General features: G+C 40.5%; 1 protein-coding gene across 1 annotated transcript in view; it reads left to right on the forward strand.

Moving 5' to 3' along the window:
- Nucleotides 1–4,596: 4,596 nt before the first annotated feature.
- The window catches only part of LOC148025410 (uncharacterized), a 74,358-nt gene continuing 61,632 nt past the window's right edge, over nt 4,597–17,322 (forward strand). The window contains exons 1-4 of the mRNA XM_087692529.1: nt 4,597–5,557; nt 5,647–5,961; nt 6,104–6,212; nt 6,319–6,412. Of these exons, the coding sequence (XP_087548655.1) occupies nt 5,423–5,557; nt 5,647–5,961; nt 6,104–6,212; nt 6,319–6,412 (653 nt within the window). The 5' untranslated portion in view covers nt 4,597–5,422. The remainder of the gene's footprint in view (nt 5,558–5,646; nt 5,962–6,103; nt 6,213–6,318; nt 6,413–17,322) is intronic.

Consider the following 17,322-nt stretch of genomic DNA (forward strand, 5'->3'; position numbering starts at 1 on the left):
ATTTTGGAGTATGCCACCGTCTTGTGAAGGTAGCATTTTTGATGGCGCATAAAGCACCCAATAAAGGGGGGACAGCCGTTCCTTTATACTCATGGCGACGCGAGTATCCAGTACTCGTCTTGGCAGCTACAGCGCCAAGTAAACGAGAAGCAGCCGTTCTTTTATACTCGTGGCCACGCGAGTTTACAACTCTTGTGATGACGCCTCCAGCGCCAAGTGAAATAGGACTAGCCGTTCGTTTATACTCGTGGTGACGCGAGTTTCCATTCCTTATAATGACGCATAAAGCGCCAAGTGAAGAGGAACTAGCCGTTCGTTTATACTCGTGGCACCGCGAGTGTTGGACTGCACTCCTGGCAGCTTGCAAATAAGCCATTCTTTTATACTCCTGGCGACGGGAGATGTTTATCCTTCGAAGTTGTACTCTATTCAAGTACCAAATAGTAACTGGATAAATGGCCTTTTGTTTATACTCCTGGCACAGGGAGCTTGATATCTTTTCAGGCTGAACCTGAGAAGTGCCCGTTTCTTTATTCTCCCATGGCAAGGAGTCTTCAAGAGAACAAGTGCCCGTTTCTTTATTCTCCCGCGGCAAGGAGTCTTTGACTGCACAAATGCTCGTTTCTTTATTCTCCCGTGGCAAGGAGATTTGAACATAAAGTTTATCCCAATGGGCCGTTTCTTTATCCTCCTGGCACCAGGAGCCTTCAAGGTAAAGTCTACAAAGGTGATCCAGTTCTTTATCCTCCTGAAACAGGGAGTCTTCAACATAATGTGAAGCAAGGTTGGCCGTTTCTTTATCCTTCTGGCACAGGGAGTCATGATCGGTCACAACATTCTTTCTGGCTGCATCCCCGGTGAAGATTGGGATGGGAACGGGTTGGGGTGGATATGTCGATTCCTGATGTTGTTGAGAAATCTCGGGCTTTGTAGGTATGTCTTGCCGTTGGAGCGGAAAACACCTATGAGGGTCATGGTGCTGGCTCAAGAAATCTTTGAAAAGATCATGAATAATCATAGCCATTCGTTTACCCTCCTGGCAGAAGGAGCCTTCGAAAAGATTATCAATATGCATAGCCATTCTTTTATCCTCCCGGCGTAAGGAGTCTTCAAAAATATGATCAATCTGCATAGCCATTTCTTTATCCTCCCGGCGCAAGGAGTCTTCAACAAACTCTTTGGCCGTTCGTTTATCCTCCTAGCAAAAGGAGTCTTCAACACAACCTGTTACCGTTCGTTTATCCTCCCGGTATAAGGAGTCTTCCACATAACCTGTGGCCGTTCGTTTATCCTCCCGGCTAAAGGAGTCTTCTACATAAACTCTCGCCGTTCGTTTATCCTCCTGGCATAAGGAGTCTTCGACATCCAAGATGGCCGTTTCTTTATTCTCCCGGCTAAAGGAGTCTTCACAATAAGATATTGCCGTTTGTGTATTCTCCCGGCCACATGAGTCTTTTAATTTCTGCTCGTGGTAAATGACGGTATCTGTATCCTCCTGGGTCAAGGAGTGAAGGAAAGTGTTCACAATCTCTTGTATGGCCCTTTCTTTATCCTCCTGGGTCAGGGAGTCTTCAATACTGCCATTGTCTGTATATAACATTTCAGCTTCTGCTTGATATTCTTGACACCCGAGCATGAGGTCCAGCAGCCGGATGATACCATAGGGAGGGTCACCAATCGGCAAACTCGCATCGGGCTCCATCTGGTCCCTTTTTCGCTTGAGGGCTTCACCCCATCGCGGCATAAACTGGTACATGGCGGTCTTCTTCGACTGTAGATTTTCAGTATCCCATAAGTGATCTTCAATATTGTCATAATCTGAACTTGGGAGCTCGGTTTCTGCCTTCACCTCTTCAAACCTGAGTATGGCCTCCAACAGCTTTATGGGATGGTCAGCAGCCCGTGAGTTCGAACTCGACTCCGTCTGAGCGCTTGTTCCCTTCAGGGTGTCACCCCGTCTGAGCATAACCTTTGCCATGTCATTACGTTGTGAGGAGATACAGACCGCTCTCCCTTGCTGAACATTGTCTTCCTGATCTACTTCTGACTTGACTTCGTATGTTGTAAGATGTGCATTCTGCTCTGCTTCGTCTTCTTCTTCTGCTGCTTGTACTTCTTCTTCTTCTTGTTCTTCTACGTTTTCTTCTTGTTCTTCTTCTAGTTGTGGTGTTTCTTGTGACAAACTGAACTCCGAAGAGTCAATTTCAAGGTTGGACATACAAGAATCATATGTGTACTCACTAGAAACATCATCGCTTGAGCTCGAACTCGGCTCCTGGCGATACGGCTTAAGTTGATCCTGACTTCTGGCCATTCGTTTATTCTCCCGGCTCAAGGAGTCTTCAAAGATGTTAGCATGGAATATGGCCATTCGTTTATCCTCCCGGCTCCAGGAGTCTTCATAGCTGAATGGATCATGCGAGTTCGAACTCGACTCCATGCCATAGGGGGGAAAAACTACTTGGGAATGGGCTAAAATTGCCTCATCCACGATATTGCATTGTTCCAGTATCAATTTATCTGATAATAGATGCGACTCTGAGGTCGTCTTTTCTTCAGCACATTCTTCTATCAAGACGTCATGAAACAAATAACTAGGCCCACATGCCACTGGTAAGCACACTGGAGCTTGATTGGCCACGGTTTTGTTTATATTCGCCCGTGCCACCACGAATTCGTCATGCTGCTCTTCTGTATCTGAATCCGACCCAGAGGTCGCTTGCCATTCTTCATATTTTTCAATAAGCACTCCATCTACCATGTAATTGGGCATACGGGCCCCTTGTATATATACTGGAGGCTTCTGGGCCATGGTTTCGTTTATACTCGCCCGTGCCATTACGAGTTCTTCATACTGATCCTTCATATATGACTCACTGCCCACAACTAATTCATCTGAACTCAATGGTTGCTCATACTGTGACTGCATACTTACTTCTGCGATATGGCTATGCTGTGTGTTGTGATCATAAATTGAGTCGTCACACCAGCTTTCTGCTCTCCAATAATACTGCTCATAGTCTGCTTCTTCTTGACTAACCCTTTGCTCATCTTCAGCATCGGAATCTGTATATACTGAATGCATAGTACTCAGCTGTAATTGGACAGTATCTTGAGTTTGTTGCTTGTGTGCTGCCAGCGCTTGCTTCATCCTTTCTACTATCTGAGGTAGCATTATCTGTTGTTTGGGATTTAATTGGCCATGTGATATCATTTGTTCGGCCATGGCTATGAGAGATTCTGTTGCAGACAAAAATTCCTGATCATTCAATAGGTCATCTGCACTGGTATCGCTTTCTGATTCAAAGTCTGTATGTGAATTATGCATAGCAGCACATTGCCCTTCTGACTGACTTTCTGACTCGTATTCACTTTCAGAGGGGTAGCCTTGAATACTTGTTGTAACCTGGCGTACTGGGGTTGTGTCACTTTGCCACTTCTCATCTGGCATACCCCCTTGAGCAATGATGTCACCATACTCTTCTATCATGAACATTTGTAATTTACGCTCCACCATCACGAGGTCGAATGCAAGCTTCTTCTTGCGCTCTTCAGACCACTCGACTATGTTATCATTGACTTCTTCAAGCTTGATTTTGAGGTATATCTGCTGTTGCTTAACAAGCTTCAAATGAGTGTGTAGATCTACTTCTTCATGCTCTGAAAAAGGATAGCCACCTTGTAGCCACTTTACTTTTGTGGCCCAGAGAACTCTTCTTTCATCTTCAAAATCAAACCATTGAGCCAAAATTTTATATTTTTCGGCATAAAAATCTTCAATTCGCCGTTTTTCGGCCTCAAAATCAGTTTTTTCTGCTTCTTTTTGCTCAATTCGCCGTTTTTCGGCCTGAAAACCAGTTTTTTCTGCTTCTTTCTGCTCATTTTCCATTTTTTTTGCATAAAAATCCTTAATTTGCCGTTTTTCGGCCTCATTTTTGGACCAGTGAGTCAAAATCTTGTGCTTTTCAGCATAAAACTGCTCATTTTGCAGTTTTTCGGCCTCTTTTTCGGGCCTATCCACACTTTTGTGCTCATTTTTCACTTTTCCAGCACGTTTCTTCTTTTTACCCATCCTACTTTGCCCAGGCTCACTCACTCGGGGGTCATTACGCACCAGCCGAGGAGTTTGCTCTGATACCAAGTGTGACGACGACCTCTTGGTGCCGTCCTAGGGTAGGCAACACCCACCCTGTGGAGCCTGCCTCATGAGGGATCACCCTCTAATCGGTAGCCCCACAATAGTGCGGAAGCTTTTTTGGAGGTAACACGGAAATGAGGTAACTCGATATGTAGATTATGGAGTGCAACGGAGGCACGAGAATAATTACAAGAAGCCAAAAAGGCTGGAGGGAAGAGAAATCACAGATAGAGGGTGGACGCTATCAACTTGCATACCACGACGCCATCATGTGGGTGAGGGAGGAGTACTACCCTCATACCAGGAACTCAAGCCATGTATGATCCACTACGCCACGACCCCATTGGCAAGTGGTCCTTTTTTGTTACGATAAATTTTTTAAAGAAGAGTGCATACAAGTCTCCTTCGAGAATAGGTCTTAGGATCCGTTTTTTCAAAGAAAAATGCTGGGCGTAGGTAAATACTTGAATGTTGAGAGGAAGAAGGGTTTGGAGCTGAAAAAGAAAAGGAAATCCGGAAGAGAAGGCGCAAAGCAATGGAATCGTAGAATTTTGACGAAGCAAACATAGCCTATGGAGTTAATGTCAGCTCGTTGCTGCTTTTTCTCTTGCCATCGCTATTTTCTTCTCCTCCTCCATCCTCTTCCTCCTTTTGTGCAGATCGATCGTCAGCTCTCTCTCCACCAAGGTCGCTTTGATCGCATCATCTCCGAAGAAGCTCCATCCCGTAGAAGCGCGCGCGTTTCAAGCATCTGATGTTTTTCCTGCTCTTGCCATAGAAATCGCCGCAGCCAATACCAAACTCGCCAGTTTCTTTTCCCTATTTATTCACTCACAGACTTGGCAATGGCCAATTTTGCTTCCAGGCACGTGCCGTTTCGAGGTACGCAGATGGTATGCAGAAGTTTTTTGTGGAAGGCGTAGATTGAGCCTTGCTGTACTGCGGGATAAGCCAAGGGTCGAATTGTATGTTAAACGGGCCTTAAACGCATCGTTCAAGTCAGGTCAAGAACATCTTTTCAAAGCTTGAAGATTCAGAGTTGAGCCTGACAGTAAAATATTATAGCTTTGGGACAAGTTGGAAGCTTGAAGTTGTACCAGATACAGCTTCTAAGGACCTGTGCATAGGCGTCTGAAAATCCAAAAATTACCCTCTGATTATGCAGAGAAACACTTATAGACGCAGATTATCCGATTGTAAGTGATAAAACGAGTAATAGTTGCATAGATGTTATGCAGCATGTTTGGTTTATGCTTGTTCAAATATTGGATTTGATTGAGGGACATGGCATCATCGAATGCTCAATCGCCTGGCGTGAAGCCAAATTTCAAAACACCAGAAGGAAGATATAGATTGTCTCATGAAAAAACACATTTCCCAGGGCTTCTTCACTATGGCCATGCCAAAGCTGTCACACAGGTATATGCAGAGCCAGATCAGTCAGTATCCAAACCTAGCTCTACTGGAAAGTGTATGTATTGAATTGCTAGGTCTTTGTGTTCTTGCAGGCGACCATGGCACATTTGAGAGATAGGCCTGTACCAGCATCCTCAATGAACATTTCTTCCAGCGCTAGCAGCAGTGTCAAGATGGTAACTCAAAGGCTTCTTTTAGGTTCTGGAAATGGAGCTAGAGCTTTAGGTTTTGGTGGAGGGAATGGCACCAGTAAAGCCAGCGGTGGGAATAAGTTTGCAACCACAACCACCTTGGGTATCAGCACAAGCAATGGGCCAGCAGTTCGAAGCTATGACGGAGAGGGTACTTACCTGATTTTTAACGTTGGTGATACTCTGTTTGTCAGCGATTACAATTCTCACGACAAGGCAAGTACGAGTCATCACATACAGCTTTTTTGGTTGCCAACTCCATTCAGTGGAAGTGGGAGAATACTAAGGACCTTTTGACTGGTCACATTCTTCAAGGGGGTCATTTGTGTCTGATTTGTAAGATCCTGTCATTTGCCAGGACCCTATAAAAGCACTCTCCTTCAGCAATGCAAATCCAGTTTGCCATGCATTTGACTCAGAGGCCAAGGATGGCCACGACCTACTAATTGGTTTGAGTTCTGGAGACGGTACATGTGCAAAGATTCACTTTTCTAGTTTTAGTATCAGTGGGTGCCCATGAAGTATTACTTCACACATTCTGGTAGATTGACATTGTCTGTGCCGTTTCTGCAGTGTATTCTGTGTCTTTGAGGCAACAACTACAAGATCCTGGAAGAAAGCTTGTTGGGGCATTGCATTATAACAAAGATGGAGTAATAAATAGCAGGTAGAATCTGACGTTTGAGATACATATTAAAGCTATTCTACGAGATGGTTTTTTCAGGTGACATTAAACTCTGGATGCATCATCTTACTTGCTTAGTTGCCTAAAGAACGTAAGGACTGCTGTTCCATGTTTCGTCATTTGATGAATCAGTATTATCTTTGGAATCCCAAGCAAAGGAAATGAGGTGTGATGCATGTCGTCTAAGCCAAAAGAGTTTCTGAAGTGGAAAGTGGGGTTTGGAGGAATAAGATAACAACTTGCAGGTCTGCAAATTGGGGATTCCACTACAAAAGACCATTAGTCTCAACAAGACTGGTTTTGGTCTTTAGGGCTCATCACATACATGTCTTCCCTTTCCAACTCCTTTAATATTCAGCATTATTTGCAATCGTGTGAAACATGTCCATGCAGATAGGTGGTTTGCATTGGTCATCATGATTAGTGGCTTGGAAGTAGGGATATAACTTTGCTTGTAAGCAAAGTGTTGAGGAAGACAAGGTTTAGAAAATTCTGATGTAGAAAGTAGGGTTTGGAGGCCTGCAAGTTGGGGATCCACCTATAAGTGAGCATTAAGTGCAACAAGACCACCTTTGGCACTAGGGTGCATCATAAATGCATATCTTCTTCTCTCTAACTCCTTTGATCTTCAAATATGTTTTACTTTGGTGTGAAACATTCACATGAACATTGGGTGTTTTTCATTGGTCATCATGCTAAGGGTTTCTTAACTTGTTTCCTATGCATGGAACCATGTGAAATGTTTCATATGAAAATCTCTTGTTTTTAAAACTCGTCTAGACAAGTCCTTTTGCATAGAAGGATAATCATTATGAAACAGTGGATGATTGGTCTAGGATAGTGTAGAAATAAAATTGACTTTCAAGCTAGTAGTGATTGTGGAAGATATGGAACTTTAATGGAGTTTAGGACATTTATCAGTCCCAACTATGGAGTAAGTTACATCTTCAAAATTGGACCTTACCCAATACAATAAATGGAAAGCTATTTAGCTTCTGTTGCTCCTCTTCGTTTACTTTGTTGCAACAAAACACCTCTTGTTTTTACCCAAGATCCTACTTTGACAAGGGTTGGAATTGTCATTGTTGTCTCTTTTTTACAGTTCAAAGAGTAAAAAATATTGATATTGAAACTTTTGGGTGTGATTGAGCAAGATATGTAGCTCAGATGGTATGAACTTGACCTACAAGCTTTGGTATGATTGGGCAAGAGGTGAGATCCAAGTTCGTGCTTGTATTGTAGGCTTAATGGAGCAGATTGCCTTAACTAGCAAATATATATTATAGGCAAGAGTGGTAGTGTGACAATGTGAAAATCAAATGTACGATATAATTAATTTCATGTTTCACAAAATGGTTGCTCTTAGATGTAAGATATCAATTAATTTAATACCTCACAAAATGCTTGCCCTTTTTGTGAAATTATGATTGTAGATGCACACATGCTCATGTATATATGATTACTTTTTAAGAAATCAGCAAATTCTTTACCATGTGAAGAGTGTAATAGAGGGAAATTCAACCATTTCATGTATGATGACTAATACATGACTTCAAACTTGGCTCCCTTCAAATCCCAAGATAAAAGATAGAAATGCTTCAAAGGAGGCTTGAAGTTGTCTATTGTTTTGAAGACGCAATGAGAGAAGAGGGGAGTTGGGAGTTTTGATGAGATGTGGTAGATGATGGTGGGAATGATTGTGAACAACCAACTTCAGCTATTGTACATACGATTATAGTAAAGAAACTTGATGTAGAATGTGAGGCGGAGAGCTTTTTTTGTAGTGAAAATTAGTCTTGAGAGGGAAAGTGGAGTAGCACAAGGCTAGTTTCTATCCACATGTTATGAAGTGGAATAGGTAGAGGCATAGTCACAAGTGATCAAGATGGGAATGTGATGGGGGGGTTGGCCACAACTAGGGGATTAGGGAATTGGGATGTCATGAAAAAAATATCTACTTTACTTCAAGATTGTAGAATATTTTTAAAACTCGAAATATTGAAATTCAGGTTGTAAATCATCAAACTATCACATTAACAAACAACAATGTGTAAAACTAATATAGTGAATGTCAAAATCACAAACGATGAAGGTGTTGCTAATACATATTTATAACAAGATACAAATTGCAGTCCAAGGGCAAGTTGAACAATGAATAACAAAGTCCAATAAGTTGTAGACACTAGCAAGTTCAAAGGACATGTGTCATGGCTTATATAACAAGTCATCATTCATGATAAAACATGGAATATAAAAGACTAGCTAGACTCAAGTAGTTGCTTAGCTGCAGTATCAAGTACTAAAATAGACAATTTGACAAAGTCGCAAAAGTAAATACTAGACCCACAAGATTGAAGCTTGATAAGTTGCAAATTGAAACGGCAAATGCCAAGATACATGGAGCAAATGCAGAACAAAATGCACCATGGCAAAGTTGCAAGCATTACTCAAGTCTCAGAATCTTCTGACCTTGCATTCATGATTAAGACTAGGATCTTCCTTGTCCTCATCTTGTTGCTCTTCCTCCTGCTGCATTTTCTACTCCTCAAAAGGATTCGATTTCACAATCACATTCTTGCCAAGCATGCCCAAGCTGGCACCTAGAAATCAAATTATTCGCCTTTTGTGTACCAAGGCATTCTTTTGTTCTCTCCATTTAATACCATATGGCTTGAGGATGAACTAATTGCCTAGTTGAGTATAGAATGGCCTGTGGCTAAAGCTAGGCTCACTACAAACATATCTTAAAGCCGGGGCCCCAAAGAAAAAAAAAACCCAAAACAATAATGCTGCCACAATCTTAAAATGGTTGAAAAGTGCATCACCCTTTTGTAGAACATGTTGGAGCTAGGAGATTAGAGTCTCTAGAGTGTCATACGAAAGGGCTAAAATGCGTTTTTGGTGCATTGTTTTGTTTCTAAATTTGTTTGGTTTTGATTGGATCCTCAGTTCATACAAAAGTACGACCCAATGATCCACAACCACAATCAAGGGTGGTGTTGTAGGAGTATAGAAGAAGTAAAGGGTAAATGTGAGGGATGGAGTACTCATATATAGTTCGTTTGTTGAGGTAAAAGGGAATCATGCTACACACAATGCATGTGTTTTCCTCTTAGAAAGATGCTTACTTTGTAAGTTTGCACCCAACCACACACCCAATATATATACACAATGCTAATGCAAAGGGGTAATACAATAGGGGTAGTTGACGTAGTAAGGTGCTACTTGGACTGTGCCCTCATGGGGGAATTGTTCATTTGCCCAAGAACCCTTTTACAAGAATGATGCAATGATGAAAATGAATGAAATTATATGTGTAATGCAAAGATAGATACAAACATGGTAACCATGTGTGTTTCATGAAGTGTGAAATGTGAAACATGTTTCACAAATGAAATATTTAATACGCAATGTTTCACATGCTTGTTTCACTTGAAGGGGCAAAAGCAATTTTTGACACAAAACTTGCTAAACATATGTAAGCAATGCTTCAGGCGTGAAATATTTCATGGTTATCTTGGATACTGATAGGCGTCTGAGAAGATGAATAAAAATTCTAGAGGAATACAGTTCGACACTCAAAGGGCACGAGATTTCTTTTTTCCTCCCAGCCTTGCCTAGTTATTGCTAGCAACTTTCATCGTAATCCGATTGCTAGCCGTGACTTGTTGGTGAGTCCTACTATTCCTGGACTCTCTTTAATTCTAGGCTCCCCTAAACCCCGTTCGGGCGCCCAAGGCCCCCGGACGGTCATCCTTCGTGCCTGTTTCCCGTAATTTACCTTATTAATATAACATTTCCTTCCCCTTAAGAATTGGTTTCGTCCTCAAAAACGATACTTGGAAGGTCTAACTGTAAATTGGGAAACCTTTTCTTTAAGGTACTTACTCGCTCCCATGTTGAGCTTTCTTCGGAACAATCTTTCCACTTAACTAAACATTCTTGATAAATATTATTCCTTGTTCGTCTGTTACGAACATTTAATATTCTTTCTGGTTCATGTGGATTAGATCGGTCATTTAATAGCTCCTCAATATTATCATTTAAGATTAGATTATCCAAATCACCTAGCTTCTTCCTTAACTTACTTACATGAAAAACTGGATGTATTTTACTACCAACAGGTAGTTGGAGCTTGTAAGCCAGTTCTCCCACCTTTTTAAGTATTGTGAAAGGACCACAATACCTGGGTGAAAGCTTTGGACATTGTCCCGTTTTCATGGGTTTGGTTTGTTCAGGCACCTTAAGATAGACCAATTCTCCTTCTTCAAAGGAGATGTCTCTTCGATGAGGATCTGTATATGCTCTAGCTCGATTTTGAGCTTTTTTAATATTTTCTTGAGCAAATTTTAACATACTATTCATATCCTCCAAAAAATCCTTAGCTGCCTGAACCTTTTCCTTATGCAGTAGGATTGCATAAGGAGCTATGGGCTGAAACCCATACATTAACATAAATGGACTATATCCAGTGGAAGAGTGCTTGGCACTATTATATGCAAACTCTGCCATCGGTAGATACTCTTCCCAATTAGTTTGCCTTTTACTTACATATGCCCTAAGCATATCTTCAAGGGTTTGGTTAACCCTTTCAGTTTGCCCATCAATTTGCGGGTGATCCGCTGTCCTCATGTTAAGTTTAGTATCCAACTTCCTAAATACCGCACGCCAAAATTGACTATCAGATTTTCTATCACGATCAGAAACTATATTTGCCGGAAGGCCATACAATCGGTATATGTTCTCTACGAACAATCTAGCCAATTCTGGTGTTTTAACATCAGTTGAAGTTGGAATGAACCTAGCCATTTTGGTTAACCTATCCACAATCACCCACACAGAGTCGTGCCCCCTCTGTATTCTGAGTAATGCAACAATAAAATCCATGGAGATACTCTCCTATTTTCCTAAAGGAATCTCTAGTGGATGGAAAAGTCCTCCCATTTTCAATCTTTCAGCTTTATTAACCTGGCATTTATTACATTTGACCACATAGTTAAGGACGTCCTTATTCATTCCAGGCCAATAGAACTGCCTTTTAATAAGACTATAAGTCTTATTAACTCCTGGATGTCCCGCGCTAGGGGTATCATGACACTCAAAGAGTATCTGGCGTCTAATTTCTGTATCTTTCGGGACACATACCCTACCCTTGTAGAGTAAATAACCATTATCAATGGTAAAATTCTTCCACTTGAATCCGGTTTGAGCAACCCCTGATGCTCCATTTCCTTGTTGAAAATCTTCAAATATTCCTTCCTCAGTAGAAGCACTTTCATTTGGATCCCCATTTCTTATTGCTTTCCATATATTGGAATATGCGGGATCAACCTGACATTTCCCTTTTAAAGATTCAAGCAAGTCAGAAGTGAACTGAGTAAAACTCAATTCATTTATGATGGGCATTTTGCTGAGTGCATCAGCTACTATATTATACTTTCCTTTTCTATATCTTATCTCATAGTCGAACCCTTGGAGGAGTTCGGCCCATTTGGCTTTACGCCCGTGTAAATCCGGTTGATCATTAAGCCACTTAATGCTTTCATGATCCGATAAAATCAAAAGTTTGGCACCGTACAAATAGTGCCTCCATTTCTTCATTGCATGTATTATTGTATACAGCTCCCTCTCATAAACAGAATAATTCTGTTTTGCACGGTCTAATTTCTTGCTTTAAAAAGCAACTGGTCGACCTTCTTGTAATAAGACCGCGTCTATCGCCTTATCACTGGCAACGACAAATGGTTTATTGGGATCCACAATTAATAATACTGGAGCTGTAGCAATAGCTATCTTAAGTTTTTGAAAACTTTCATTTTGGTCTACTCCCCAATTAAAGCTCTTTCCTTTCCCTTTAAGTTGGTCTGTCATTGGAACAACTATTTTGGCATAATCTCGAATGAATCTACGATAAAATCCAAATAAACCTAGGAAGATCTGCAGCTCTTCCAGGTTCCTTAGAGATGGCCATTCAATAATTGCCCTAACTTTTTCTAGATCCATCTTGATTCCCTCTTTCGAGATAATATGCCCCAAATATTTGACCTCTTGTGCAAAGAATTCACATTTAGTTTTCTTCGCATAAAGGGAATGTGTTCTTAACAATTGGAATACTAATTGTAAGTGTTCCAAATGTTCTTCTCTTGATTTACTAAAGATCAAGATATCATCCAAGAAGACTACTATAAAATGTCCTAGATAGGGCCGTAGGACACTATTCATCAGCTTCATAAAGGTAGCTGGTGCATTAGTGAGGCCAAAAGACATCACCAAAAAATCATAATGCCCGTATCTAGTGCGAAATGCTGTCTTAGGAACATCTTGTGCCTTAATTCTTACTTGATGATAGCTTGATCTTAAATCTATCTTTGTGAAGAATTTTGCCCCTTGTAATTGATCAAAAAGATCTTCCATTCTGGGCATAAGAAATTTATTCTTCACCGTTATTTTATTAAGTGCTCTATAATCAATACAAAGTCGCTTAGAACCATCTTTTTTCTTTACTAATAAAATTGGTGAAGCCCAAGGTAAATTACTGGGTTGTATAAACCCTTTATCAATGTAATCCTTAATTTGTCCTTCAACTTCTTGGTGCTGCGTTTCACTTAACTTATAAGGTGGTTTAGAAATAGGGTGAGTATCCTTATTTGTGTCAATTGGGTGATTTATATCACCCCTATCTGGTGGAAGGCCACTTGGTAAATCAGAAGGAAACACATCTTTAAAGTCATCTAACAAACCACTTAATTCATTATTTACATTCAACTCACAAACATAAGAAAATTGTTGTTTAATATTACAGAAAGTAAAAGTATTTTGTATAGGAAGAGACCATAACATATATGCCTCACAAGCTTCCTTTTTTATCAGCTTCTGAATCTCAGTGGAACACAACAAAGAATTATCAGATACTTCATGTTCACCTTGAATGACAAAAGTCTTACCATCTCTTTCAAATTCCAGTGTATTATGATAATAACTACGTTTTAAGGATGGTTTCAATCCCCATAGCCACTCCCTCCCTAGAGTAATATCGGCTCTTTCCATGTTCATAATTTGGAAATCAAGTTTATTTTTATATCCTTGAATCTCAATTTCCAAATTGGATACCATTGTATTCCATATTTTATTATCTTGACCTTGCATCATACGAACAACATATTGATGCCTACTCTTTTGTTGGGGAAGTTTCAATTTTTTGACAAGTGTATAATTTATAAAATTATGTGTAGCAGAGTCATCAATCATGACTCTAAACCTCTTTCCAGCTATTAATCCATGCACTCTAACTAAATCATGTGGCCCAAAGGTAGGCTGCCACATAGAAGTTGACATACAACACTTGTGTTGTACATCCATGTGCAAGATCTCTAAAGATTTATACCTTTCATGCCCCTTTAATTCTAAGGTTTGCACTCCATGGATTTGTTTTTCTTTTCCCTTGCCCTTGTTCTTATCCTTTCCTTTGTCTTCCCTCTTTTTCCTTTGAGGGCAATTCCAAGCAGCATGGTTAGGGGATAGGCAATTGAAACACAGCTTTTTTTTTTTGGCTTTATCAAAGTCATCTGGACTTAACTTTGGCCTCACATATTGTTTCTTTTCAAAAGGTTGTTTTTTGCCCTTAAAAAATGGCATTTTCCTTTTAAAATTGCCCACAAATTTTGAGGTTTCCAATTCCTTAGACTGGGGCTCCGTATCAGTGAGATTAGTGAGAGTGTACCTAGACACATACTATCTTCATTGATCAATGCAAATTTAATTGCCTCTTCCAGCGTCTTAGGTGAACTCCTTTTTACTTCCTTTTTACAGGCCTTATCTAGTCCCCTAATGAATCCTTTTGTCTTTTGAAATTCATCTATTCCTTCCAATTTGAGGATTATCTCATATTCCTCCAAATATGTCAGTAAGGGTCTTCCCTTTTGTCTGACATAATCCCAGTCTTCCCAATTTCTTTCCATTTCATTTTCAGGAAGGAATTCTTTGAAAAAGACGGATTCAAATTGAGCACAGGTTTCAGGTATTTTATTTGCCTTCTTTAAAGTTCGCCACCATTTATACGCTTTGGGCCCCAAAGTTAAACTAGCCTCCAGTGCTTGGAGATGTGGTGGAGTATTTTTAAGTTTATGTAAATCTTCCCATTTTTGGAGAAAATTAAAGATTGTGTCTTTATTTCTATCTTTTTCCTCCCCGTGAAACTTAGGGGGTGTCATATCTTTTAGAACTGGATTATCCCTCAACTTGTGGTGGGGTTCTTTAGGATCTCGCATAGTCACATCTAAATCTTTCGATGAAGATGGATATCCGAGGTTTCTATCTTGTTTTTATCCCTTTTCAACAATAAAGTTAATTGAGATTTTATTTCAGTGAGTGTTTGAGTTAAAAATTCCATTTGAACCCCCTGAGCCTGCACACGAGCAGTAAGATCATCAAATTGTTCTCGTGTAGCAAAAAAATCTTCCCACTGTTCTTTTTGCATCTCCGTTTCATGGGTATCCACCATAGGGTGGTCCCCAGAACTAGAACCTTCCATTACTCCTTCTTTCCCTTTTTCTGCCATTAATACACTGGAATTGGAAAGCAAAGATAAGAAATTTGCATACAAAGTAAAGAACTTCCTTGGTTATGATGACAGAGCAACTGTTGCTGGTTTTATTAATAAGCCCGAAGAGTAAGGAACAATTTTTGTCTTCCCGGACTAAACCAGTCACGTTGGAAATGAAGTTCTTTGGCAGAAAACGGGACTATCATGTGAACCACCAGTATATCTTTTATGTGTAAAACGAGTTTGACTGATGTCAGTCAACTGATAATAGATTTGGCTCCTAACTTTAGTCGATTGGTGACGAACCGTCGAATGATTGCTCTCCCAAGACAATTAGTGTGACGTGAGGCACGTGAAGTACGGTCTCACGCTTTGATCTCCCTGCGGCATCTCACACTCCTTACGGCGGCTCACGCCTTACGGCGTCTTCACGCTTTTCACCTTGCCTTACGGCGTCTCACGCTTTTTGTCTCCCTTGCGGCCAGTTTTAACGTATGACGGGTGATGTGTCTGTCAAATCGCCTGGCCTCGCCTATAAACGCTTGAAAAAGACTTCATGAATGACTAAAAAAAACAGGACCTGACGGCTCCAACAGGATACGATTGCTGCTTTGATACCAATGATAGGCGTTTGAGAAGAAGATGAAAAATTCTAGAGGAATACAGTCCGACACTCAAAGGGCATGAGATTCCTTTTTTCCTCCTAGCCTTGCCTAGTTATTGCTAGCAACTTTCATCGTAATCCGATTGCCAGCTGTCACTTGTTGGTGAGTCCTACTATTCTTGGACTCTCTTTAATTCTAGGCTCCCCTAAACCCTGTTCGGGCGCCCAAGGCCCCCAGACGGTCATCCCTCGTCCCTGTTTCCCGTAATTTACCTTATTAATATAAGAGATACAGTAGGGAAGAGATGTTGAAGTCAAAGACAAGAAGAGAAAGCCAAAACTTGTATGTATTAAGTGGGAAAAGCAACCCCCTTTTAAACCATGATTGTTTGCAAAACTGAAAAATGCAGCCTTTGATTGTTGCGACAACTACTAGATGCTCTAAGGATGGTGAGAATTGGTCGTGATCAGCAAATGCAAGCTATAGAGTAGGATTGATCAAGTCACCAGGTTGGAGAAGGGCTATGCAGCACACCATGAATTGAGATATCTGCCAAATAGGGTGACCAGCTGAGGGATGAAGTTAGACAATTAGGGATACAAGTGGCTATGCAGCCCATCTATTTATAAATGAGGATCTAACTATGGGTTCCCTTATCAAACTTAGAAACTTCGTAGCATTTTGAGTTTTGGGGGGGTTTAAAACGAGCTAATTAAGGTATTAATATTAATGCATATTTTTAAGCTTGCTAGAGAGGAAAGTCCAAACTAGCAAGATGGCAACACTTGGACCCCAAAAAAGCAAGGAAAGGAGGGCAAGGTTGTAGCAATGAATGATGGCTTGCAAGGAGTGATGGAAAGTTTATCGGAATAGTGAGATAAGAGGGATGGATGCTAATGATTTGCTTTTATAGAACCTTCTAAGCTAGTTGTCCTACCAAAATTCTTGAATTGGTAATTGGTTTAGTTGTACGAGGAATTCTTTTTTGGGGTTTTACGAAAGCTAAAGGAATTTAGCCAATAATAAAAGCTTAATATTTTGGAGGAAAAGAAGAATTGTGGTGTTGCAATCCTTACAAATGCTAATGGTACTACTTGGAGGAAAATAAGAATTGTGGGTTGCAATCCTTACAAATGCCAATGGTACTGCTTGTAGCAAAAGTAACTCAAAGGAATCTATTATTTGACACCACTACAAGTAATGCTTGATCATTTGAAACTAAGGATCAAGTGAAAGAAAAGGCTGAAAAAGGGGAGACGTCGCTGCAAAAAGCTATCTATAAGCAAGTCAAGGTTTGTATTCATCCATCATATGCTATGGACAAGGCTTAACATTGATCCATCTTGCCACTTGAAGTGTCATCCAAAAGATCAACTCTCAATAAATCTCTCAATTACCATAATTGCATTGCCATGTGCACCTAAAATTGCCTTGGCTGAAGAAGAGGTTGAAGCCTTGAGCAAGTGCTATCAACATTTTGCTACTTGAAATGTCATTCATAAGACCAACCCTCAATAAACTCTCTCAATTAACATATCTGCATTGCCATGTGCACCTAGAATTGCCTCGATTGAAGAAGAGGTCGAAGCTGTGAGAGTGCACGACAGAAGAGAATCATGAACACGAAGAGAAAAGGAGAGGAAAAGAGAGAATAGGAAGAGAAGAATGGTCTAGATTGAACAAAGAAGAAAGCTGAATACAACAAGGACTGATCAATCCGTGTATGCAGCTCAAGGTGTCAGTGA

The sequence above is a fragment of the Lygodium microphyllum genome, chromosome 14 (genome assembly GCF_053477565.2).
Source record: "Lygodium microphyllum isolate KBCC chromosome 14, Lygodium_microphyllum_v1.1.10, whole genome shotgun sequence".
NCBI lineage: Eukaryota > Viridiplantae > Streptophyta > Polypodiopsida > Schizaeales > Lygodiaceae > Lygodium > Lygodium microphyllum.